The 27,725-nt window shown below is 45.2% G+C and overlaps 1 protein-coding gene across 1 annotated transcript; it reads right to left on the bottom strand.

The window, feature by feature from the left end:
- Nucleotides 1-2,946: 2,946 nt before the first annotated feature.
- On the bottom strand, nt 2,947-26,896 carry map1sa (microtubule-associated protein 1Sa). Its single transcript, XM_061738124.1, has 7 exons — nt 26,732-26,896; nt 18,533-18,634; nt 13,370-13,452; nt 13,043-13,183; nt 8,004-11,109; nt 4,164-4,378; nt 2,947-4,083 (listed from the first exon to the last, which is right to left on the bottom strand). The coding sequence occupies exons 1-7, from the start codon at nt 26,859-26,861 to the stop codon at nt 3,928-3,930; spliced, it is 3,933 nt and encodes a 1,310-aa protein (XP_061594108.1). The 5' UTR covers nt 26,862-26,896; the 3' UTR covers nt 2,947-3,927.
- Between the last annotated feature and the right edge of the window lie 829 nt (nt 26,897-27,725).

The raw sequence follows: 27,725 nt of genomic DNA, 5'->3' as shown, positions 1-27,725 counted from the left end.
GGGCTCCGCCCCGGGGGCGGGGCCTCAGCCAGGGGCAGGGCCTGGAAAAATCATTGATCTGTACATTTCCCATGGTATTCATAGCAGGGCCCCTCCTAGATGTTTGGGGGGTCCGGGCAAAAGTCTCTTTGTGGGCCCCTCTTTGACTTCTACGGAAGAGTACTAGGGGCAAAATATTTGAGAGGGGAAGATCTTTTTTTATCAGAATCAGAATCAGAATCAGAATCAGAAAGGGGGTTTATTGCCAAGTTTGTTAACACACACAGGGAATTTGTTGTGGTGATTGGTGCAATACAGTAAAAATAAAAATAAAAATAAAAATAAAAATATAAAAGCAAACAAATATATGGAGATAAACTAAGAGATAGAATAAAGTAAAATGTATAACAGAAATAAACAGAAATGTACAATATGAGGATTAAAAAGTGCCGGATATGAGTCTGTACAAATGTTACGGGGTTGGAATATTTACGTTAATGTAACGTAGAGTGGGATGGGGGGGGCAGTCCGTAGTAGTCGGGGGGAGGGGGGTCCGGGGCCTTGTTGACGAGGACAGCTGCAGATGGGAAAAAACTGTTCTTGTGGCGTGAGGTTTTGGTCCTGATGGACCGCAGCCTCCTGCCAGAGGGAAGAGTCTGAAACAGTTTGTGTCCGGGGTGGGAGGGATCTGCTGCAATCTTTCCCGCACTCTTCAGGGTCCTGGAGGTGCAGGTCCTGGAGAGAAGGAAGATTGCAGCCAATCACCTTCTCTGCAGAGCGGATGATACGCTGCAGCTGCTCCTGTCCTTCACAGTGGCAGCAGCGTACCAGATGGTGATGGAGGAGATGAGATGGACTCAATGATGGCCGTGTAAAACTGCACCATTTATTGTGCACTTCGAGAAAAAAGTCGAAATGTCGAGAAAAAAGTCGAAATGTCGAGAATAGTGTTGAAATACAATTTTGAGAAAAAAGTCGACATTTTGTGAATAAAGTAGAAATTTCGAGAATAAAGTTGAAATACAATTTCGTGAATAAAGTGGAAATGTCTCCTCTGGCCCATCAAATCCAGTTAGCAGAGCAACTGACTAACTAACTTACATCCTTGGAGTGCAACGTTAGGGGTACGTTTCTGAAGTTATGCAATTTAACTGCACATGTGTGATGTGTTTATTTTGACTTTTTTCTCGACATTTCAACTTTTTTCTCAAAGTGCAAAAAAAAATCTTCCTCCTCTAAAATATTTTTATTTTTCTCCTGCCTGGCCTTAATACTCTTACGTACTTATATTAATTAACTTATTTTAATTAACTAATTATTATTACTGATTTAATTAATTAACTTATATTACTATATTATTTATTTTATTAAGCCCTTTGCTCCTCTGGGGTGCATAGGCCGTTGACAAATGTCTTTCATTTCACTCAGCTTTTAGCTGTTCTTTGGAGATCTCCCCAGTTTAGCGCGCTCTCTACCATTTCTGCCTCGGTGCTGCTTCTCCAGCTGTTCCTGCGGCGACCTGGTTTCCTCTTTCCTTGGGGATTCCACTTCAAGGCTTGTCTGGTGGTGTTTGTCGCCGGGTTTTCTGAGGGTGTGGCCAATCCAATTCCACTTTCTCTTTCGGATTTGTAAATCAATGGGATCCTGGCTTGTTCTTTTCCACAGGTCCACATTGCTTACTTTGTCCCTCCACCGGATGTAGAGGATTCTCCTGAGGCAGGTGTTTATAAAAGTCTGCAACTTGTGCGTGGTGAGTGTTGTTATCCTCCAGGTCTCGGCTCCATACAGCAGCACCTGTCTCACACTGGAGTTGAAGATGCGCATTTTGGTGTATAAGGGGATGTTATTTGGGCTCCTGATCTTCCTGAGCAGGTTGGAGACCACTCTAGCCTTGTTGGTTCTGCTTTTGATGTCAGCATGTGTCCCTCCGGTGTTGTCCACAACACTGCCTAGGTAGGTGAAAGATTGTACCTCTTCTAGAGCAGTGTTGTACTTAAGGATTTGGCAATGTCGAGATTAATGTTGAAATACAATTTTGAGAAAAAAGTTGAAATTTCTAGATTAATGTTGAAATACAATTTCGTGAATAAAAAGACCAAATTTCAAGAATAAAGTTGAAATACATTTAGACTTTTTTCTCGAAATTGTACTTCAACATTAATCTCAACATTTCGACTTTTTTCTCAAAGTGCATAATGAAAAAAAAATCTTCCCCCTCTAAAATATTTGTATTATTTCTTCTGTACTTGACATCCGTTACAGAGGCTACATAAATAAAATAACTGTACTTCTGCTTTTATGGGATTATTTAGCCCAACTTAAATTTTAACTTTTAAAGGAGCTTGAGGCCGGATTGTGGCAAGATTTATGAAAAAAATCCGTATACATTTTAAGTTTTCTAGTAATAATGTCAGATGAAGCGTTACAAACCCAAAAGAATGAGCCCTCTAGTGTATCTCTCCGTTGCCTTGAACAGGCTGTGTGCTGCAAAATGTGCTGCAATTCGGTCCCGAATTTCCCACGCTGGGCTGCGGATGTGACGTCACATGACGCTGCATGTGCGTTCTCCCCGTTCTCCCGTGCCGGCTTCACTGTTGGCTGCAGTACCCCCGACGGCCGTCGTGGTGAAGGGTGGCGCTAGAGAGTCTCATTTCTTAAAAGGAGCCTCAAGCTCCTTTAACCATCGATTACCTTGAACCCGAGTCCGAGCTCCTCCCCCCCCATCACACTGCTGTAACCCTGTCTCAGCAGCTTTCTTCTGTCCAGTTATGGACCAGCAGGATGGGGTCTTCAGCCGTGGCCCCGCCCATGGCTGCCCTGGCCCCACTCGGACGTAGTCCAACTCTGGTCATTCCTCCGGCAGGTCTGTGGACGGTCCAGGTGAAGCTGAGCGTAGAAATGTCAGTTTGCTGAAGAAGCCCCAGAAGGTCAAACTGATGACACGTCACAATAAAACTCATCACAGACTCTCTGTCCAACAGCTATGTTTATTCTGAAAGAGTGTCATTAGTGTTCTGGTACACAAATCGTGTTTGGAAAGCATCTCAGGTGTTTCGGGTGTCTTTCATCAGAACACAAACGTACAACGACAAGCGAGAGGAAAACTAAAGGTTCAAGTTTCAAACTTCGAGAGGAAACGACATGATTTAAATCACAAAACCCATCGTTCATCTGAATTATTCGGATATCAGCTCCATCGGAATGATTTGGTGCTAAAACCGGCATCTGCAGCTTCAGTCGTTTAAAACGATGGTGGTTCCCATCCAGACTTAAGTCCAATTTCAAGAAAATCTGAGGTGAACTAAATAAATAAGTTAAAAAGCTGAAATGTGTTTGTTTTTCACATCAAACTAACAACAACAACAAAACAGAAATCATCCACGACTGGATGACTAACAACCGTTTTTTTTTTGACCTGCAGATGCTGAACTCTGGCAGACTACAACTCCCAGAATGCACTGCCACAGCAGGATCTGCAGGTTAGACCGCCTGCTGGATCAGGACCTAAATCAGTCCTAAGTTTTAAAGTTTAAAATCACACCAAGCTCTGAGTGCTCTTTAATAATTACGATATTAAGTTATTCAATAAAAAAAAAAATTAAAAAAATGGACAAACATCTGTAATAAAAAAATGACATTTTTTCATTAAGCCGTGAAAATTCAGTGAAAACCCGACTCTAAAACAGGAACAACAACGTTACGGGACAGCTAACCGCGGCTGAGGCCAGGTCATGTGACATCAGTGAGGTCCAGAACCGCTCAGGTTCTGGTCAGAGTCTACGTGATTCTACTTTTGGTCCACTCAAATTGATTTACGGAATTAAAACGTGCCGAAGATCTCTGAGGTGCTGATCCAGCAGGTGTGGGGGCATGACATCTGAGGGGCGGAGCCTGTCCATGGGACTCCGCCCCCTGCCAGGCTGGAGGTCTGGTGGGCGGAGCCTGGCCTCAGAACTCCACCTTACAGGCGGGGAACGTCTCCTCCTGCATGGCCACGGTGCTGTTGCTGCCCAGCACCGTGACCGCCAGGGCCTTCTGCCGCTCGTGCGTCTCCTGGTACCACTCGTGCATCGCCAGCGAGTCGAAGGTCGGGATGAGGGTCACCTGGGGAGGAGAGGACAAGCGAACCAATTAGAGAGCAGCTCCGGAGCGAGTGCCGGGCCGGTGCGGCGCCTCCAACCCACCTGGACGTCCGGCCAGCTGCTCTTGCCCTCCAGCAGAGCGTCCAGGATGCTCCTCATCGCCGCCTCCTTCCCCACGTCCTCGCCGCTGATGATGTAATACGAGGAGCGCAGGCGCCGGAACAAGTCCAGGTCAACGGTGGAGGAGGCGGCGCCCGATGGGAGGTAGGCAAGGTCCACGTAGACCGGAGTACCGTCAGAACCAGCAGCCCGGGAGCCTGGGGGGCAGAATTCAATTAAATTAAATTCTATTTATAAAGCATCTATTACAACAGAAGTTGTCTCTAGGATCTTTCCAGAGAGCAGGGGCCTCATGTACAAAGGGTGCGTACGCACAAAAACATGGCGTACGTCCTTTTCCACGCAAACGTTCAGATGTATCAAGAGTGAAATGACCGTGGAAATGTGCGGTGCCCGACGCCAACTTCATGGCTGGCGTACGCACGTTTCCACAGCTATTGGTCCGTTGGCGACACTTAGTGGTGATGCTGGGAAACTGTTAATAATGTGAAAACAATAAGCCCTCAGAGTGATGTGCACATCAGAGACACTGATGAACAATTAACACATTCAACTGTCTGCAATTACACGAGTGGATATAAAAGCAAAGTGGTGCAGAAATACCGTTAACAACAATGGCAGCTTTGGCAGTGTTAGAAGATATAGCAAATGGTGCAGTAAGAAGAGAAAGAATATTTAGCCGGTTTTCCTAATGTAATCGGAGCTATCGACTGCACACACATTGCTATAAAAGCACCATCAATGGATGGATATGTGTACGTTAACAGGAAGCATTTTCATTCCATTAATGTACAGATTATATGATTCATTTATGTTATTTGTGAAGTTATTTCTTGGAAAAAGGGGCAGATCAGATAAGATTTTTCTTCTTTCTGCTTGCTTTTCATTCATGAGTTAAGAACATTTGTATTTATATTGAATTATTTTATTTTTTTGAATGAAATAAAGAATATAAAAAAAAAAAAAAAAATATGTCACATGTGTCAAACTGAATCCCAGAAGGGCCGGTGTCCTGTATGTTTTAGATGTTTCACTGCTTTAACACACCTGATTCTAATTAATGATTGTCACCAGCTTGTCATCAAAGTCTGGATAGTTCTGTTGATGACACAGCTCCTTGTATCATGGTGCAATTAAAGAGGGAAACCGGCCCTCGAGGGCCTATTTAAATAAATTTGCATATTTAAATGGCAGCGTGGACAGGGAGGAGTCTGGTACTCCTACATGTGCGCTCAATTCCACGTTGATTGGGATGTACAAAGGAAATGTGCTTGGATTCATGTCTACGCACAGTTTCATACATCTGGATTTTTTTTTTCGTAGGACGTTTTCTGGATTTAAGTGTAAGCCATGTTTCAGTAGGAAATCCACGCAAGTCTTTGTACATGAGGCCTCAGATCATGAACCCCGAGCAATTATTACATAAACATAACTGTGTTGAAAAAAATCGATTTTCCAATTCTAAATCGATTCTCATATTAATTCCTTAAAATCGAAGCGTATGTCTAAAGATCGATTTTTTTTTTCATCATTACAACTTTTTTTTTTTTAATTTATGCCCAAAAAAGGAATGTTTTGTTGGACACGAGAATAACTGGTGCCATGTTTTTGCCTTATTATGTTTAAAGGTATGAAAACATTAAAGTTTTCAGTTATAATTGCATAAATTGTCTATATTTCATTACTTTATATACTGTCTTGGGGTTAAATTAGCATAAAATGCTAAAAACTGAAAAAGGCCGAAAATGGAGAAAGTAAAAACGGAAAGTGGGAAAAAATAAAAGCGACTTGCTGTTGAATCTCAATATAATACTAGTATTAATATGTTGCATAACTACAGTCATATAATTCATGCAACAGCTCAAAAAACAGTTTTAATAATACTAACCCAAATCGATATCGGAATCGAATCGGATCAAATCCAATCTTGATAGTCGATTCTCAATCTTAGGATTGGAATCGAATCGATTCTTGACATTTGAATCGATCCCCAGCCCTAAACATAACATAAACACTGACAGGTATAAACTCCCCTAGTGGGAGAAAAGCCTTAAGCCAAACAATGGCAAGAAAAACTCCCCTTTAGGAGGGAAGAAACCTGGACCAGGACCTGGATCATAAGGAGGAACCTCCTGCCGGTTAGTCTGAGCACACGAAGCCTCGGAGCAGCAGATCTGAGCCCATAGGCTCCGGATCTGGGACCAGTCTGGTCTGGTCCAGACCAGAACCAGGGACATCAAGTCAAACAAGCTCAGCTGCACTTGGTGGGGGAAGAACAGCTGACGCTTCTGAGCAGTCCAAACAGGTAAAAGGTCAAGTCAAAAATCCTTTATGTGTCTGATAAGAGAAAGAAAATAAATAAAAAATAGTGACCTAGAAACACATTTAAGTCCTTGTCACATCAGCACACGTGCGCTGTGGCTGTTGCAGCCATGCTTGTACGCTGCAGGAGCTGAAACAGCTAAAGTCGTGACTGAAGAGCCTCTAAAACCTTTCTGGAGAGACTGACGGGTGCTGAAATCCTGATGTTGTATCTTGAAGAGTTAAATAAACTTCAACACATACAAAACTCTGCCGCTCGCCTGCTCACTCACACCCCTCCCACATAACCTCAGTCCTCCAGAGGCTCCACTGGCTCCCTGTCCCTCAACGCATCTCAAAACTCACCTCTTCAGAACAGCTTTTAATGTGTGATTTGTTTCTTATCCTTTATCTTATCTTTTATCTCTTATCTTTTTTATCCTGTAGTTTTTAATTTTTAACTTTCTTGATCTCAATGTTTTATCTTTGTGTCTGTGAAGCGTCTTTGAGATCTTTTAAAAGCGCTCTATAAATAAAATTAATTATTATTATAAGCCTGAACAGATATGGGAGAGGCCGCTGGGTCACTTGTTGCTACGGTAACTAAGCCTGAGCGCGTGTGCCCCTGCCCCCATGTCCCGGGACCAGGTCCTCACACAGACACCATCTTAAATGTGTAAACGAGGCTGATGGTTAGTTAGCTGATGGAGTTAGCCCCAGCGGGCTGATCCGGACTGAGCACACGGTGGTTATTTTTACTTTTAATGACGGGCACACGGCACCGACTTTCCCTCTGAGGATGAAAGTCCCGGTTGTCTAAACGTTCTGTTCGGGACGTACAGTAATCCCTGGTTTTTGGCGGGGGTTACGTCCCAAAAAGAACCCCTGATAGGTGAAATCTGCGAAGTAGCAACCTTTTTTTTTTTTTTTTTTTACAATTATTATACAAGGCTTCAAATTGCAGAGATCAGCCCCACCGCGACCAGATTAATTGGATTTGAACGGGAGAAAATGAAAAATGATTATGAAAAAAAGATACAATAAGTACAGTAGGACAAACTGTGACTGGCGCGTATTTCCCTGCTCTTCTGATGCTGCTGCATCCTGACTCGCTCTGTTGTGTCTTTTTCTTCTAAAACCTGTGGTGCAGGTGAGTTTTTTTCCAGAGAAGAACATAGTTATGGGTCGTTGTTGTTGCTCTTTTTTCTTCTGGGCAAAAAGATTCTTATAAAGCGACATGGCACCATGGATTATATCTGAGACTGTAATGAACGATTCATCAAAAGCTCCCATTCTTGAGCTGCTGCTGAAGCTCATTGGCCGTTCTCGGCATTGTTGCTAAGAAACCAACGTTATTGACACAGGAAGTGAAGAAGCGGGGAGACTGTTAAGCCAATCAGAATGCAGAACACGGTGCACAATAAAAATCTGTGAAGCAGCGAGACGTGAAAGGTGAACCCCCTCATAGCGAGGGATTACTGTACTGTACCCGGGATTACTCGCCCCTTCAGCACTGCCTACCTGATGACGGGGGTCTTGCGTTGCCACCCTTGGCCCCCAGGGAACTCCGAGGCAGGGGCTTGGTGTCGAGCGGGGCGGTGGTCTTCGGGGGCCCGGCGGAGACGCCCACCTTGGACTTCCCGCTCTGGACCAGGCTGCTCCCCGACGCCGTCCTCTGCACTGGCTTCTTCCTGGCGGCCGGAGCCCTCAGGCTCCTGTCGGCCTCGGGGTCCACCATGCAGGCCCCGGACTGGGGGGGCAGAGGGGGCAGGTCTCTGACCGGGGCTGGGGGGGGGTCTTTCCCCAGTGCCGGGGTGAACAGCGGACCGGAGAGGAAGAGGCCGCTGGAGTCGTCGTCGGAGTCCATGTCGGCGGTGATGGAGGGGCAGTCCTCGGTCCCGGGGGGGACGTCCGAGTCGGTGGCTGTGGTGAGGGAGTCACTGACGGAGGTGGGGGGGGTTTCCTGGCTGTAGGTTGAGGGGCAGTCGCTGCTGCTCTGATCCAGGGACCGGTTGTTGTTATTGGACGGTTCTGGGGAGGCGTCGAGGCCGGGCCCCCCGGGGTGGTGGTGGTGGTGGCCCCCCGGGGCCCTGGCGTGCTGGAACTCACAGGGGGACACCAGGCACAGGTCCACATCGTGGGGGACGTCTGAGATGAGCTCCGACAGTCTGTGGATGTGGTCCTCGGAGCCGTTCCCATAGCAACCGTTGTGGGGTGGCCTGCCGGGGAGCACTGCCCCGGGGTCCCCGAGGTGACCGTTGGGGCACGTTTTGGACGGCATCACTTGTTCTGACGAAACCGAAAGCGAATCCTCGATTTCCGTGGAGTGAGGCGAGCCGACCTCGGCCGGCATGGAGGTCATGGTGGGGGAGGAGTCGGGCATCATGTCCCTGACGGGGCTGAGGGTGAGCAGGCTGGAGTTCTCCGGGCCCTCCCTCAGGGAGCTGAGGTCCGAGGTCCTGCAGGACCCCCCCTGGTTGTAGTCCTCAAAGCCCAGGCTGGAGGCCCGGGCCCCGAAGCTGGCGTCCTCGCACAGGCCCTGCAGGTCCTCCTCGGGGGACTGGTGGAAGGGGGTGTGGCCGGCGCTGTTGGGGGCAGAGTCCGCCGGAGACATCAGCTCCAGGGTCTTGTCCTCCGAGGTCCCGCTGACGTCCATGCCGGCGCTCGGGGACGCCTCCGCTGCCGGGAACAGGGTCGGGGTCAGGTTGAAGTTGACGCTGAGCTCGCCCCGGGGCGTTCTGGGAGGCGCCGAGGCGGCAGCGGCCGCGTTCTGGTCCGTCCCCAGGCAGCGAAACTTCTCCGGACTCTCTACGGTGGAGATCTGGCCGCCGTTGGTCTGTGTCTCTTCAGACTTCGCCGCCCCAATTTTCGCACTACCGTTCCCATTGTGGTCTTCCAGCTGAAGTTTCCTGAGCTGAGCCGCGGCGGTGTCGGGCGTCGATGCCCGGGAGCGCTCCTCCTCCTTCGGAGCTGGCTTACCCTTCATCCCTTTGTTCACAGAGTCTTTCTTGGGGACGGGTCCATCCTTCTTTGCATTCCCACTTCTGCCTGAAGGTTTTCTCTGATCCATGCTTGCCGTCGACGCCGTGCTGGAAGCGCCGCTCGACTTCTTCACTTCCTTAGCCGTTGTTCTTGCAGGTTTCTTGTCCTCTATTTTTCCATCCTTCTTTGGTTCCTTCTTTGGTTCAACTTTAAGGTCTTTCTTTAGTTTCGTACTTGCAACTTCCTTCTTTACAACTTCCTTCTTCTTTTCTGCGACGTCTTCCTTCTTTACGACAGACACTTTCTCGTCCTTCTTCTTCACGTCCTTCTTGTCCTCCTTTGATCCGTCTTTCTTTGGAGCGAGCTTCTCTGTAGGCCTGCCTGGCTTTAATTTAGTCTCAGTATCCTTGCTTTTAGTTTTTTCCTCTGCATCCTTTCTTTCTTTGGCGGAGCTTTCTGTGGCTGCCTTTGGCTTCGTCTTCGTCTCTTGTTTCTTGACGTCGACTCGTGCGGGTTTGTCTTTCTGCAAGGCACTGCCTGGTCGCAAGTCCTTGGACTGGGACTTGAGGCTTTCGCGGCTCTCTGCGCGTTTTGGTTGCTTCTCGGATTTGGCCACTTGGAGGGTCTTCAAACACGCAGACGGGTGCTTGAGGAAGTCCAGATGCTTGAGCTTCTCAAGTCCATCTAGGATTTTGGTCTGAGGTGTACATCCTGGGAAGAGGACCCGGATGATGTTCTCTTGAGGACTGGACGGATGCCAGACCAGCAGAGCGCAGATGGAAACAAGGCATTGTGGGGGGAGATCTGAACCCTTCACATCCGACTGTGCGTTTGGCCACAGCTGCATCAAAGCTTCGAGCTCTTTGCTGCTGCTGACGGGGTTCAGGACGTACAGCTCCAGCCGGCCCACCCCCATCTTCTGGAATAGGATGACTGGCTCTAGGGTTGGTCCCGAAGGTCGACTCAGCGGTTCTGGCGTGACCGAGAGTCTGTGTAAGAGCTGCAGGGTCAGCGCTGCCTGATCGCAGCTCCGCAGCTGGCAGGGTTCCGGGTCCATGTCCTTCAGTCTGTCGGGAGCATTGAGGAAAACCACCCCGAGCTCGGGGGAGATGAGGTTCTTCATCCAGTCCTCCTCGGTGCCGTCTCCAGCAGCCTCCTGGTCCTGCTCGGCCACCTTCCTCAGCAGCAGGCTGTTAATCCCCGGCAGGTTGTCCACGCCGATGTGGGTCAGCAGCACCGAGTCGATCCGGTCCAGGTGTCGGACCAGCTTCCAGAAGCAGGAGCGGGGATCGGAGCCACCGTTCACCAGGACATTGAAACCGTTGACGGCGAAGAAGGCGGAGTCCCCCCTCCCCCCAGGGAAGATGTAGCAGCAAGGCCGGGACAGTTTCAGGAAGCCCACGGTGCTGGGGGGCTCCAGGAGCTCGAAGGGGGACTCTGGCTCCAGGGACTCAGAGAGGTACTCGGTGAACTCCTGCAGGCCCTCCATCTCCGGGAGGACAGGGGGAGGGTTGACCTGGATGCTGATGAACTCCTGCACAGGGTGTTTCTGCAGGGCCGAGTCCTTCCAGAGACCGTAGTCTGGACAGCTCACGGTGAGGCGGGCCTTCACGGCCGGGTCTGCAGAGCTCAACAGACTCCCCACCTGCCGGGACAGAGAAACGACAGCGTGAGAGCAGATGTTCCTTTGAAAAAAAAGTTCAGTCTAACCCAAGAACCTTACATCCAGCTGTTCAAAAAACAGTTCTACATCTCCATAGTTGGATTTCACACTCATGACAACTGCACAAGGGAATTTTATATACCTAGTCAGGTGAAATGATATAAAGCAACAAATGTACGTGCTGTCTGGTGCTGTTAACGGTACTGAAACACCTCTGAGACCGGTTTTGGGTTGGGCTGAAAGGGTTCTGAGGCGAAGGCTTGCGAAGCTGCCTGAAATGGCAATCTTGAAAGCATTAGCTAGCATTACCTAGCATTACCTACTATTCCCTAGCATCACCTACTATTATCTACTATTACCTAGCATTAACTAGCATTACCTAATATTACCTAGCATTAACTAATATTACCTAATATTACCTAGCATTAACTAGCATTACCTAATATTACCTAGCATTAACTAATATTACCTAATATTACCTAGCATTAACTAGCATTACCTAATATTACCTAGCATTAGCTACTATTACCTAGCATTAACTAGCATTACCTAATATTACCTAGCATTAACTAGCATTACCCAATATTACCTAGCATTAACTAGCATTACCTAATATTACCTAGCATGAACTAATATTAAATAGCATTACCTACAATTAACTAATATTAAATAGCATTACCTAGCATTAACTAGCATTACCTAATATTACCTAGCATTAACTAGCATTACCTAATATTACCTAATATTACCTAGCATTACCTAGCATTACCTAATATTAAATAGCATTACCTAGCATTAACTAGCATTACCTAATATTACCTAGCATTAACTAATATTACCTAATATTACCTAGCATTAACTAGCATTACCTAATATTACCTAGCATTAACTAATATTACCTAGCATTAACTAATATTACCTAATATTACCTAGCATTACCTAGCATTAACTAGCATTAACTAGCATTACCTAATATTACCTAGCATTAACTAGCATTACCTAATATTACCTAGCATTAACTAATATTACCTAGCATTAACTAATATTACCTAATATTACCTAGCATTACCTAGCATTAACTAGCATGACCTAATATTACCTAGCATTAACTAGCATTACCTAATATTACCTAGCATTAACTAGCATTACCTAATATTACCTAGCATTAACTAATATTACCTAGCATTAACTAATATTACCTAGCATTAACTAATATTACCTAGCATTAACTAATATTACCTAATATTACCTAGCATTACCTAGCATTAACTAGCATGACCTAATATTACCTAGCATTACCTAGCATTAGCATTACCTACTATTACCTAGCATTAACTAGCATTACCTACTATTACCTAGCATTAACTAGCATTACCCAATATTACCTAGCACTGCGAGCTATGATTTGTCCGCTGTACTGCATTATTTCTGTCACTTCGCTTTCCCCCCTTGTCCCCTCTGCTAGACTCATTCAAAAAGGTGTCCAGACCACGCCCTTGCACGACCCCCGCCCCCACACTGGTTTCAGACGTGACATCCGAAATGAGGAAAAATCTGATCAGAATGTATGTGAGCATCGCAGGTTAGCATAGGCTAAGCTAGTTAATTATTGTTAACTATTGTGTTCCAGTCGTCTTCCCGTGTGCTCGTTCCACCCATTTAACCCTTTTGAGTGCGTTCCTATAAACCAATGAGGCAACAGGGGCTTGAAAATCACTTTTAGAAACACTATTCGTCATTTAATCTGCTCTAATATATATGCTTAATTTAACACTTTTGCTGGAGCCTCACACGCATTTCCTTCATGTAGATACAGATTTGTTCACAGACACCTGCTGGCTGATGAGATAAACTCATTTTGCATCAGACATAAAGCATCAGGAAGTGGCTCTGAAAGCTAAATGCATGCTTTTACCTCCTCATCAGCGAATATGTGGATGAAGTCGTTGAAGGAGAAGCCACGCTGCTGCAAGACGATGTCTCCGCTGTCCTCCACGCACTGACCGGCCAGAACCAGCAGCTTGTGTTGAGACGGGTGACACAGCAGCCGGCGGACCTGAGCACACAGACACACTCCTCAGACGGAGGCAGACGCTCGTCTGAGCAGCAGACAGCCAGCAGCAGCTGTCAGAGCCAAGAACGCCGCCCCACCGTCACATGGCCGGGATTCGTTCTGCTCTGAATAAGCAGCCCACTGTTCTCTGTCCGGAGCTTCAGCTGAGCGGCGACAAGAGGCTCTCACCTCGGAGCAGACCAGGTCCTGGCCCGGGTTCACCAGCACCTGAGCATCCAGAACATCTCCGCTGTGCTGCAGCGTACGCTGACCTGCAGGACGAGACCAGAGCCATCAGACACTGCCCACCGGGAACCAGAGCAGAATCCACCTGGACCAGGAGACACACCTGGACCAGCTGATCCACGAGTAGCCCTGCCCTGCATGTCTTAAGCCGGGCAGACACTGTGCGATTGTCGGCTCGTTTTGAACCGATTTTCCAGTCGTGCAACTATTTTTTGGATCGGGCCGGATTTCGACCCAATCGTTGGTCGTGCCTCGTGCAGTAAATGTGGGGTAACGACGAGAGATTAACACCTCACGACGAGAGATTAACACCTCACGACGAGAGATTAGAAAATCAGACGTGTTTGAAATCCTGGTCGCTCCTCGTGAAGGCATCGCACAGTTGAAGCAGCTACGACCCGATTTGCCTCATCCTTTCACAGAGAGCATGCGCAATCTCTGATGTCGCGTCAAAAACTATTATTTGTAGTTTAAAGTGTTGCATATTCCCATTATAAATCATGTTTTAATAGCAGAAAAAAAGACCGCATTTCCCACGTTTGCCCAGCCAATTCCTTCTCCAATCACGACTTGTCTAATTTTTTTTCATTTATTGCCACACAGAATGGCACAAATTGCTAAAGGCTGATTTATGGTTCCCCGTTACACCAACGCAGAGCCAAAGGCGCTGGTTATGGCAGCGACCCGCACCGTACGGTTACGCCGTTGATTTAAAGGGAACCGTAATTCAGGCTTAAGGCAGCGCGTTTGTTTTTGCTGAGCATCTTTGGTGTCTCCCACTTCGGGGTTCCTCCACTTCCATTTCTTTTTGATGTTGCAGTTCCCATAACAGAAGTCCGCCGTGAAGATTATGATCATATAGTGTGAGCAGACGGGTCGCATCAGAGCATCGGGCCGTACAGTGTGAGACCATAAATCGTGGGCTGCGAAATTTTGGACTTCCTCCAACACCAAGCCAGACTTCATCAAGTCCCAAGCCAGACTTTGGCAGAAACTATGATCACAAATCACTGAAATCATCCTCACAACTACAGTGTTCCAGCAGCTCTGCTGACTGGACCTGAAATAATGAGAATGAAAAAAAAAAAGGAAAAGACAAAGACCGTACAAAATTCACGAACAAAGAAAATGGAAAAGAAGAATAAGCAGACGAACAGCATTAGCGTTCTCTGGATAAAATGTTGGCGACATGGAAATATTTAATGTCGGGTATATTGTGCAGGATTCTGGGATTTAGATCTTAAGGCTGACTGGAACACGCCCACATTAGCCCAGTTACCACATGTAAGCTAAACTAGCTTGGCTAACTTTAACCAGAGACGTTCTATAACCGAGACAGCCCACTACGGTTGTGTTTCTTGTATCTCTGTCACGTGACTGCCACGCCCCCTTAGGAGACCGGAAGTAGGTCCTGAGTCTATTGAGTCCTATGGGAAAAGTGAACGTGAGCACAGATTATTACCAATTCCTTCGCCCCATAGTAACCTAAGTAAATATGGGACCCATTTTTCAAAAAGCCACAAACCTTCTGAACATTCTGACACCAAAATGGAAATTTTCAGACCGGCAGATTAGGAGAAAATGAACTTTGTTTGAGACCTGTCTCTGTCTGAGCAACACACTCTCGCGAGATTTGGCTCTCATCGTTTAGTTTAAAACTAAAATAAAACTTGCTTCTTTGGTTAATAATACTGTTATTTTTATTATTTAAGTATTTTTGGAAGAAAGTTGTACTGTATCTAGTGTTGTATGTTCCAAAACGATGTGGGGAGGGGGCGGCCACGCCCACTTAGGAGACCAGAAGTGTATACCGTTTCAAACCATTGCCAGTAACGGCAATGCGCTATCTTGTGTATAGAAGATCTTTGCTTTAACTATGGTGAGCTTAGATTCATTCAGAGTAACTGCCCCAGAATGCTCAGTTATGATGTTGCTACGGCTACATCTAAAACCATGCGGACTGAACAGATACATTAGCATGACAACATTAGCCTCACCCATTAGCAATGATAACATTAACTATTTATACATGAGCCTGAACAATTTTAAAGGAGACCTATTATGAAAAACACGTTTTCTCTTGCTTTAACATATATAAAGTGGTCTCCCCTCAGCCTACCAACTCAGAGAAGGAGGAAAGCAACCAAATTCTGCAGTGTCTGTACAGCCGCCCGGATGAGCCATCCAGTGTGATGTGGATCTACGAGCCAATAAGATTCTGCTCCCATCGTTACGTAACGACGTAGCAATTTACATAGGTTGGCCTCCGCCCACAACTAACTCTGGCCGGAACAACAACAACAACAACTCCGCCGGCCGGAGCTTCCTCCATTTTTTCGTAGCGGTGTATCGTGATGGCGTCTGTTCGAGCTGGACGTGCGAATTGCTCTGTTGTTGGCTGTAAAAACCAACACTTTGTGCCCTTCCCTGCCACGCGTCATTCAGGCAGCCAATCAGCACAGAGCCTCATTATCATAGCCCCGCCCACTCAGAATCCTGCATAGAGAATGAGGTTAGAGAATGGGAAGATAAAGACATGGCTCAGAGGCTGAATTTCTAATTTATTTAGCAAAAAAAAAAATCAAAAGCTTGGTTTTAAGACATTCAAGGCCTGTTTAAAATAGGTATTAGATGCCATAATAGGTCTCCTTTAAGATAAAACAGCTAGCTTTTGCCCATTAAGGCAACAATATCTGCAAGACAGCTGGGTGGACGGAGTCAATCAAAGTTAATATAACAGTTAGCTAATGCTAACTTATACCCCTTTTCCACCAAACCAGTTTCAGGGCTGGTTCTGGGCCAGTGCTGAGTTTCGACCCGGACTTTCTGTTTCCACTGACAAAGAACTGACTCCGGGCCAGAAAAACCGGTTCCAAGGTAGCACCAACTCTTTGCTGGACGAGAGGAAAGAACCTCTTTCTTAAGCGGAGGGCGCAGAGTTAAAAAGACCAGCGGCAATAGCAAGACTGCGAGACAGCCCCATTTTCAAATAAGCGACGAATGGAGGAGACAACCTGTCTTTTAGAGATTTGGTCCACGGAGGTGCTATGTGGACTAGAGCCCTGCGCGGGACTGTTTTCTTCATCCCGCTCCTGCCGCATTTCTGACCATTACCACCTGCAACGTGTGTGTGACACTCCCGCCCGCTCCTGCAAAACTCGCCTTTTGCGCACGCATCAATTATGTGATTGTGGTTATAGCAACGAGAGTAGGTTGTGAGTGGCTCAAATAACACTAATAAATAAATAACATAAAATAAACAATGTTAATGAACGAAACGAATTACTGTAATTTAACAAATGAATTGCTTGGCCATTACATTGCTGTGGAGGAAGAGAATGTTGCTGACCGACTGAGGTTCCAATCCCTGCGTCTCTCTTCCAAGATGCACCACGTTTCTCCAAATATCTGACTTGCCTTGCTTTGTTTTTGTTTTGTAAAGACCTTGTTTGAAGTTCTTTTCCACGTCATTGATTTCCATCAGGTCGCTAGACTACATCCCGATCTTGCAGTGTTTTTTTTTTGTCCGCTTGCTCCCGCCCGCAGCAAAATTCAAACCGCCCGTTCCCGCGAGATTTGCGTTGGGTCCCGCAGGACCCAACCCCAATGCAGCCCTCTAATATGGACCAAGTCCGTATTAGAGCAAATACGTCGTTGTTGCTTCAACTTTCACGCCAATGCAAACGCAGCGACGTAACTGACGTTTGCAGTGACGTAACTGACGTGATTGATTGCTCCCTTTAGCACCCGAGCTATGGAAATCCAAACCGGTTCTCAGCTGGTTCGCAAGTTGAACGAATTGTGAACCAGCACCAGCTCAGAACCGGTTTGGTGGAAAAGGGGTAAAATAGTGCTACGCTAAGCTAAAATGTTATCAGCTTTGATCATAATCATGCAAGATAAAAGGTTAGTGCTAATCTAAACTTGAATAACTAATAACTATGGTAACAGCCACTGAAAGAGATTTAATCAGAGTGAATGTAAGATCATAAGCCAACAGAGCTAGTCTGTGGTTTCCAGGGTAAGTGAGCGTGAACAATCTGCCAGGATTTTTCCTTCAGTCCTTTTGGAAGTTTTGGATCAAATGGGGGCGGAGTCAGCTAGCCAGTTTGAGCTCCTACAGTCCATTTCCTAACCAGGAACCCTGTGGGAAACATCACAGGTGTGTTCAGGTGTCTGCAAACAGCTGCAGATCCGGTGTGATCCTCCTGACTGAAACCGTCCCTAAAGCCAGTGTGCTGCCGGGCCTGAATGTCCCCAGTTCTCAGAACCTTCTGACGGGGTCACATGTCCCTGCAGGCCGAGTGTTTTCAGTGCGGTGGTGATGTCAGGGGAACCCCAGCGTTTGTGTCTGCAGGCGGATCAGCTGCTCTCAGCTGATTCTGTTTACTTGTTTGAGCCAGAAAACACTGACAGTTTTAGGTCCATTTTTTTCACTTCTGTGACCCATATACGTGTTCATCTCCACACGCACCCCAGAGCCTGCTGACGTCTCCCGATGACATCCTAACTAGGGATGGGAATTGATAAGATCTTTATGATTCCAATTCTATTTTCGTTTCTGCTTAACAATTCGGTTTGTTATCGATTCTCATTTGAAAAAAAGGACAATAATGAGGCAAATGGCCCGAATATGATGGGTAGTGTTTCTTAGCTAATTACTGCAGTGCAGTATTATTAGCCAAGGACATGCTAATGTTGCTGGGTTGAGAATTACATACGTTAGTCCGGTGCAGATCAAAAACACGACATTCATTGATTGTTTTTGTTTGCTGTGTGCGCAATTGTTTTTGCATGTTGGTGGCATTTCCTCCCTTTGATGAAATATTCACTTAGCAAGTAGCCCTGTTGTGGTTTTTTTTTTTTTACTGAAATGTAACCAGACCTTTGACCATTTGTATCGCTTGGGCCCATGTTTAGTATTGCACTACTGCACTATTGTTGCGTAGCAACGTGCGTGATGACGTCATTCGTGCCCACTGGAATTGAAAAGGGAATTGAAAGGCTGGCAACCGGTTCCAAACAAAAACCGGCTCTCGATTCCCATCCCTAATCCCAACAGCCCCGCCCTCCACCTGTCTGCCGTGGGGGGTCTCCGAGTCTCACCTGGGACGTCCTCCGACAGAAAGGCTGAGTGCCTCGACACGAACAGCTTCAGCTGCTGGTCCAGAACCGACACGTCCAGGTTCACCGGCCAGCACCGCACACCTGAAACACACGGGTCACATGACCGTCAGCAACACCAACAGTCTACATCTGTGTCGCACCACTGACGTCTGAAGGAAACGTGCACAGAGATGAGCTACGGCAAGCCACCAGCGTCACGAAAAATCCCTTTACAAGACTAAAAGAAGCCAGATTCTGAAACAAAGATGGTGTTAATAATTTTCTTTGTGATTAAATGTTTTTATTTATATTTCTTTTTTTTATATTATAAACGGTGGCATCCACAATATCAAACAAACATACACATATTTTCACCCACTTCCAAACCCACCCCTCGGACCTAAGCAATCGATGAAAACAATTAATAATTAATAAGGAAAACAGAAAAAAAAGATAATACAATAAAAAACAAACAAAAAAAAGGACAAAATAAAACAAAGGCAAAACATAATAATAATATAATAATAATTATTATTATTAAATAAATAATTTGTATCAGTAAGAACAAAAGAAAAACACCCTCTGTTATTCAGTAACCATCACTCAAAGAAAATCTTGTTTTCCTAGCTATCTGAATACAATTTTCTTGCGACTACGTGTAGAAAAAAAGTTGCTAATTATTACAACCAGAGTCTAGAGTTTTCATAAGTATTGGAAATAAAAAAAGACAAAAACGTTCACTAGCCGGTCAGTTTCTTTTAGTAATTGTTGTACAAGTTGCAATAGTAGAAAATGTTTTTTAAAACCTTTTATTGGACATTCCCCAAAAACACTATTCCTGCACCTTAGAAGGAAGCTATTATTGCTTTGCTTGGTTGGGGGGTGTTGGGTATCTGGTGTTTTGCTCACTGTTATTACAGGGCGTGGTATCCATGTGTTTGTGACCCTGACGGCTTGCCATAGCTGATTAACACAAGAACGCAGTAATGTTGTCATGTGATGGGCAGCTGCTAGAAAACACCACAGAAGAAGTCATGTGGCGTTGCTGGAATGTGACAGTGATGCTTCTGTGATGGAGCAACGCCAACCGGCAGAGATGAGGCTCCTGGACACACCCTGGACACCCAGACACACCCCAGACGGCTGGACTGAACATGAAACTCATACTTTCTGTCAGGACGAAGAGCCGGTCCCTCCTGCTTCAACCAGCAGAGACTTGTTAGCACCCATGGGCGTACACGGCTCAATCATCTTTTAGTCCTAATTAAAGAGAAAAGCTCTCTGCCACAGTAACTCATGGCTGCCTCCTCTCTAATAGGGAAGGACTATTTTCAGAATGAGTGATACATCCCTACAAGCTTTCTCTCCTCTATCAGATGTTTCCTCTGCAAACAGGAAGCTGATGAGATGACGGGGTGAAACACTTCCTTTTGGTGTGTGAGCCGACAACAACATGAGAACTGTGAATATGCTGCTGACAGAAGGAAGTGTGAGCTCCAGCTGCAGTGACTTCAGAGGATGTTTTAGACCAAAAACCTTTGAATTCATGCTGAAAATCAGCTGTTCAAACCTTGCTGCGCGAGTCTGGGTGAAGCCTGGCGCAACTGTCAGGTGAATTTCAGTAAAAGCTCTGGGTCGCGGAGCACCACCCATGTGCCAGTAACCTCCATCATAGCAGCACCGAGGATGTGCCAACAGTTGCCTCACAGGTGGCGCTGCTGCTGTCGACTGCACAGGGGCGTGTCCATCAGGGGGCGGGGCAACACTTCACCTCTTTAAATAAATAAACAAAATAAACCCCTGATGGTGCTTTTTAGGGCTGGGCGATATATCGAGATTTTAATATATATCGATATATTTTCAAACGCGATATGGTACGAGACAATATCGTTTATATCGATTATTAAAAAAAAATAAAAAAATATATATATATATTTTTTTTTTTAATGATTTTGATATAGCTTATTTTGTGACAAATTGACTTGAATGTTTTATTTGAGATTTGCACAAATGTTTTGTTATTTGCACAACTGTCAACCTCAGTGGAAAAGTCTGCCTGTTACTGTCTACATTGTATTAATTGCAGTGTATTTTAATTTAATTGTTATGCAGGAAAGGGATATTTGTTTTATTTTATTCAAAGAAGCATTTTTATTCTATATATGCAGGCAGTTTATTTTTATTTCATTTGTTTTATACATTTTGATATTGTGCAGACCTCTGTTGATAAAGGTACCTGTGTGACATTTGGCACGAGGCTTTGTATTAAAACTGACTGTTTTTTTAAGGGTTTGCCTCAGAAAAAAAATGAAGCTAACAGAGATGCTATGCTATAATGCTTTGGGGGAAACCCCAATTATGGCACAGAAAAAATATCGATATATATCGAGTATCGCCATTCAGCTAGAAAATATCGAGATATGACTTTTGGTCCATATCGCCCAGCCCTAGTGCTTTTCCACTAGAACCTACTCAGCCCGACTCGACTCGGTTTGGCGCCTTTCCACTAGGGGTCTGTGAGAAAGTGAGCAACCCCTCCCCTTCTCGCCATCACCGGACATTTTTTTAATGTGTGTGGCAGAGTGGAGGATTGGGCGTGGTCTGCGGGGGAGCAGCACACAGGTGTGCCTGGTTCTACTGATTGTGGTACACCTGTGTCCAATCAACCTCTCCACCCTGCCTGGGTTTAAAAACTGCAGCTGTATACCAGAAAGGGGGCTGCTGAATGGAGGAAGCTTGTTGCGAGGATATGCCCCATTGTGTCTTTTTCCAGAATACAGATTTTGCCTTCCGCCTGTATGTCTGTTTTTTACACAAAATAAAAAGCCTTATTTTTTGGCATTCTACGCTCTGCAAGGTTCTTTTTTACACCTCATCACCCAGCTCCAGTTTTGCCTTGTCCCCTTGTACGTGGGGAGGCCGCTCTGTTTCCTCACAGGGTCTAACGTGCCGAGTAGATATTTATTTATTTATTTAAAGGACAATGTGCAAGTACATTAAAAAGATGGCTGCACCAGAGTTAGCCACAAGCTAACTTCCATCTGTAGTCCTTGAAAAACATAAATAGTACCCATTAGGGTTTACAATGACAGTATTCAAATGCAAACAAGAAACAGACTACTGTACAATGTCATGAAACCACAATAAAAGGTTAACATTTAAAGCACTTAGTGCAAGTACAAAATACAGACTGATTAAAATAACATAGATTAGACTAATTGAACATAAAATAAGGTTGGTCAAGATAAATAAATCAGAAAATCCAAATGCCATCAGATGGTACCCACAAGCGAACCATCTGATGGCCAAATACCCGTCCGGTATTGTCAATGAGAACAGGACTGACTATCCAAAAGCCACTTTTTGACGGCCCTAGAAAAACTATGGAAGTCAGCCATGTTCATTAGATTGTTCCGGAGCCCATTCCATTCCTTAATAGCTTTATATGAAAAAGCTGATTGAGAAAAGGCCGACTTCCTTTTCGGAACATTGCACTCACCCCTAGAGACAGACCTTAGCACTCTACTTGTCGATTGAGAGCGTGGCTGAACATAGGCCTTTAGGGGGGGTGGGGCAGCATCGTGCAGGATTTTGTGTACCAGGCGGATATTGGAGTACCTGATTAAATTATCAAAGCTTAACATTTTAAGTTTTAACAATATGTGGCAATGATACTTTTTCTGTATCTACTCTGCCGAGGTTCTAAGCGGCTGAGTCGGCTGCATCTGACGTCATCACACTACAGGCCACCGATTGGTCGGGGGGTTGGAGTCAGACGTCTGAGTCAGGATGTGACATCATTTCAAGAGCGACTCGCAGGCTTCCATTTTTTTTGAAGAACTTTGGCTGTGTCCCAATTCAGGGGCTGCGTCCTTCTGAGGACGAAGTCTTCGTAGGCCACGCCTTCGAAGACCGCGAAGGCCACACCGAAGGCTGGACGGACGCTAGTGAAATGAGACGGTCTACTCTAGCCTGTGGGGGATTTCCTGGTTGCGTCACCAGCTGTTCCCGCCCTTGTCCTACGTCACTAAACAAAGTAGAAAGAAAGAAAGAAAGAAAGAAAGAAAGAAAGAAAGAAAGAAAGAAAGAAAGAAAGAAAGAAAGAAAGAAAGAAAGAAAGAAAGAAAGAAAGAAAGAAAGAAAGAAAGAAAGAAAGAAAGAAAGAAAGAAAGAAAGAAAGAAAGAAAGAAAGAAAGAAAGAACCAAAAAAAAAAAAAAAAAAGAAATGGAGCCAGAAGTTTTGTTTTTGTTTTTCATTTTGTTGGAGGAGGAAGAGAGGCGTGTCTGCCGGCGTCGGCGGAAATAATATATTTTTCTGAAAAAATTTGAATTTGAAAATATTTTTCTGGAAATAAATATTTTTCTGACTGTGCGCAATGAATCTGGGGATATGGTGGGCCGCGGAGGATACAACGATGGATCCTTCAAACAGCCTTCAAACTGCGGGAAAAGAAGGCTGCATTTGTGGGCTGCATTTGAAGGAGCCTTCGAAATGGGACAGTCTTCGGCGCGCCGCTGTGACGTAATCGGCCTTGAAATCCAGCCTTCGAAGGACGCAGCCCTTGAATTGGGACACAGCTAACGACAGCACAGAAATCTGTTCCGTGGTCAAATTCCGAGGTGGAGACCTTCTTAAACCTGGTGGCTGAGGAAAATATCCAGAGAGACCTAGATGGGGCCACGAGGAATGAAAACATACCAGGAGTTTTATCAGTCCACGTCTGCTCAAGGCTACAAACTGACTTTTCAGCAGTGCCGAGACAAACTGAAAAAGTAAAAAAGCGATTATTGTGCAGTGAGGGACCACAATAGCCGGAGCGGGTCTTCTTCATTTGTGTCGCACAATCGAGTACGTCACAGCATCTTCGCTCCAACCCTCCTACTTCTGATCTGGGTATTGAAAAGAAACGAGGGCGAGTCGAGTCGAGTTGGGCTGAGTAGATACTGGTGTAAAAGCGCCATGAGACATGGTTTGAGGCTTTTCTCATCCGACACTCAACAGATGAGGTTCTGACCGACATGGACCAGCCAAAAAGAGGCACTGAGAACAGAGAGACATCCAAGCTGGCAGATGTTTGTCCAACACAACGAGAACAATGTGTCCCAGCACGGCCAAAACCACATCAGAACCAGGTCCAGACCAGACCTAAAAAGCAAAGTCGGAACCACACCCAAAACCATTGACAGGCAGTCTGACAGTCAACAGCTCCAGAGCTGAACTGATTTCATCTTTTAAGTCAATCATCATGTTATTTTATTGATATCGATTAATTGACTCGCTGGTGTTGATTAAATCTGATCAGTTATCGATAACCTATTTTCTATCTGGATCAGACTAATCCCTGCAGTGGTTCATCAGTTTTCTGACTGTTGACAGAATTTCACTGGAAGTAACAGTGGAGACGTTGCTTTAATCAATATAACTGGACACAGCTGATAACGACCACAACAACCAATCACAGGATTCTGCATCCAGCTGGGATTTTCAAAGTAAAAGCCAGACAACAATAAGACAGTGGTGAAGTTAGAGTAAAAACACAGCAGGTGTTCAAAAGAACCAAAGTATCTACAGAACATTAAACCAACAGAAGACTAGAATCAAGTGGAACCAATCTGGACTGGATCTGTGGGTCCAGCAGAGTCATGTTGTATAATCAGGCTGTTCAGACTAGGGCTGAAACGATTCCTCAAATAATTCAAGTAATTCGATTACAAAAAATGATCGAGGAATTTTCTCTACCTCGAGGAATCGTTTAGTTTTGCAGCTCAAAGCAGGTATTTCGCCCGGACTACATATAATGCGGCACAACGCGCTGACGCCGCGCACGTAAAGGAAAAAGAAAGAGGCGGTGGATGTTTGGTTTAGTAACATGCCATGCTCAGGCAGTCTGCAATGGCCCAGACGGGAGACACATGTAGCTCAGTGCTTAACTTTTATTTTCAATCCACTCTATATTCTTCTGGTCCGTTCTCCTATATGTTCCCCCTCTAACCCGGTATATACATAGGTTCCTCTAAACATCTGTTCCCGCTACAGTTTTAACTAAAAGAAAAGACAGAAAATGTCAGAAAAATAAAAACGTAATAAAACTAACTGGGTAGTTTTCAATTTTAGCTCTGTAGTCATTGATGGATAAAATAAGCAGCACTGGTGCCTAATGTGCTCCAATACAGCAGGTCTCATCATTTTATTTTGAACACTGCCAAAACTCAAAATCTTATACTTTAACTTAAAACTTAACTAGAACTTAAAATTTGCTTGACACAAATGAAAGTTCAATTGAAACACGTGGGAAAAACACCTAATCTTTTAAGTGATGTGTGATATCAGGTGTAATGGCATTTTTAGGTTAGAAATAAGAACATTTCTTTGTAAGATCCTTAGTTTTTTGAGTGAAGGCAGTGAATTTGGTCGACTGGTGTAAGTTCAGGGTTTTTAAATGCACAGCCATGAACCTATTATTATGTATATATGTATATTTATAATTGCTCTTTAACTAAACAAAAATATGTTTTATCTGATTACTCGATGTAATTTTCAGTAGAATACTTGATTACTAAAATATTCGATAGCTGCAGCCCTAGTTCAGACCCAGTAACCCCTGTGGCAGCAGCCTCAAACCAGGCCAGAACCAGGTGTGAACCAGGCCTGGGGCCCAGGACCAGGGGCCCCGCAGACTGAATGAGCGCCTGTGGGAGCCACATCAACCCGGAACACGTGATGACAGAAAAGAGGAAGTGGTCAAGGCGCTGATTAACTTATCTGATCAATGATTCTGCCTTTAGATCGTTTAAAACTGGGCTCTGCGAGTGTATGGCTCACACGCAGAGGTGGTAACCAGGCCAGAACCAGGTGGTAACCAGGCCTCAGCTGTACCAGAACCAGATGTTTTTACTCAGGGCCCTTTCACACTAGTCTCAGCAACATGTCTAACATTTATCCAGTCATCTCACCTTGAATTTGAGCAAGGGCGTAGGTTTGCATAGGGACGGTAGGGACATAACACTATCAACTTTTCAGGAGGCTCAAATTGTCCCCACCAACTTTTAGGCAACCTTATTTGCATTATATAATGAGTTCAGATATATAGGTAATTTAGATTGTCTTCCCAAATGTTGTAAGGATAGAATTGACCCTACCATTATTAAGTGAATTATTTTCATTATGTTCAGACTTATATTTACCCCTTTTCACTTGCTGAATTTGCCGGTCCATTTTTTTTCCTCAAACGCACGTTTGATTGGCTGATGGTCTTAGACAAATGTTTATTTTTTGCATTCTGGATAGTTAAGAGATTATTAATAAGTACAATTAATACATTTATGGTGTATGTTAATATAATTTAAGTTATGTTCAAATATTGCAATTTAAATTGCTAATAAAATCCTGGACTATTCTGGAGGTTTTCAAAATGTTTCTTTAGTAGTTTTTGAAAACAAAGGTTTGAATCGAACCGTGTATCAGGTGAACCAATACACATGAAAGTTAGTATAAGTCAATACAGATTTATTTTGCATTGATCATTTAGCCTCAATTAATTAGGTTCATATTCGTGACAAATGTAGCCCTGACGCCCGTTCACCCAATCTGTTTGGTCTTATTAATGTCCCGTCCCCAGAAAAAAGTGAACATGCAGGTTATGCTGTTATATCGTCCCCACCAATGTTGAGACCAAACCTACGCCCTTGAATTTGAGCTTCAGGTTTACAAATCTGTCCTGTTTGGTTTTTCAAGTGTAACAGGAATGAACAGATCTTGTTTTGAAAGGTTTGAACTCCCAACACACTGCAGATTCACTACCAGGGGCCCCAGGTCCACCGGCATGGGGACCAGGACCAGGGGCCCCCAGGTCCACCGGGGGGCCCAGGACCAGGGGCCCCGCAGAATGAATGAGCGCCTCTGGGAGCCACATCAACCCGGAACACGTGATGACAGAAAAGAGGAAGTGGTCAAGGCGCTGATTAACTTATCTGATCAATGATTCTGCCTTTAGATCGTTTAAAACTGGCCTCTACGAGTGTATGGCTCACACGCAGAGGTGGACCAAACCCCCCCGGACTAGCACCCTCAGTCTCCCCGGCAGGGGCGTTGTGTCTGCGGGACACCAGTGCGGGTCTGAGCCGCCAAGCAGCCGGACTTTTATTGTGAAGGGCCCGCTAACTTCCTCTGTGTGGCCCGGCTCTGCCTCGCTCACTCACCTGAGTCTACCTGCCGCAGGAGCTGCTCGAGCAGCCCGCCGGGGGGCCGGGCTCCCCGCAGAGACCCCACCACCACCAGCAGCGAGTGCTCGGCCTCCGTGGGACCGCCGCCCCGCTCCGCCGCCATCATGGCACTCTCTGGCCGTCTGCGACGTCAGCGGCGTGACCGCGCTGCCCCGCCCCAACGGCGCCGGGGGCGGGAAAACGGCAAGCCCTGGACGGCCAATCAGAGGAGGAGGCTGAAAGGATGACCAATCAGAGGAGGAGGTTGAAAGGATGACCAATCAGAGGAGGAGGTTGAAAGGATGACCAATCAGGGGAGGAGGCTGAAGCGATGACCAATCAGGGGAGGAGGCTGAAGCCATAGACATATATACGTAGACGCCCCATCCAGCGCTGAGCCGTCGTGGGCCGTACGTCAACGTCGCCGCCATATTGGATGTGGCAAAACTGCGGTCTAAACTAATAAAAGTAAATTGACTTATTTTCATAAAGCGCCTTTCTACAAAGATATTTACGTTTTACGTCTCATTTATTCATTCACACACGCACTAATATACTTGGGAAACAGTTAGGCACCAAATATAATATATTTAATTTTCTCAGATGGCAAAAATAAGAATTGTATTGATGCCACATAGGAGTAATTCATGTTATATCAGCTATAGAGAACAAAGTAGTGCCCAAAAACAATATATCCCCCCCTCACAAAAATAAGAAAAATAGAGAAACATATTTTCTCATCAACAAAACTAATTAAAACATTTTCAAATAACATTTTTCAGACAATAAAATAACATTTGAACAATTTTTTCAGACAATAAAATAACTGAAAAAATCTGAAAAATGGTTCAAATATGTTATTTTGTTACTTGAAAATTTTTAAATATTTTTATGTAAACTATGCTTTGTTGATGAGAAAATTGAGAGAATTACTCCTATGTGGGATTAATAAAGTTCTTATTTTTGCCATCTGAGAAAATTAAATATATTA

The sequence above is a fragment of the Cololabis saira genome, chromosome 13 (genome assembly GCF_033807715.1).
Source record: "Cololabis saira isolate AMF1-May2022 chromosome 13, fColSai1.1, whole genome shotgun sequence".
NCBI lineage: Eukaryota > Metazoa > Chordata > Actinopteri > Beloniformes > Belonidae > Cololabis > Cololabis saira.
Note: the sequence above shows the minus strand (reverse complement) of the source record. Positions and strands in the feature narration are given on the sequence as shown.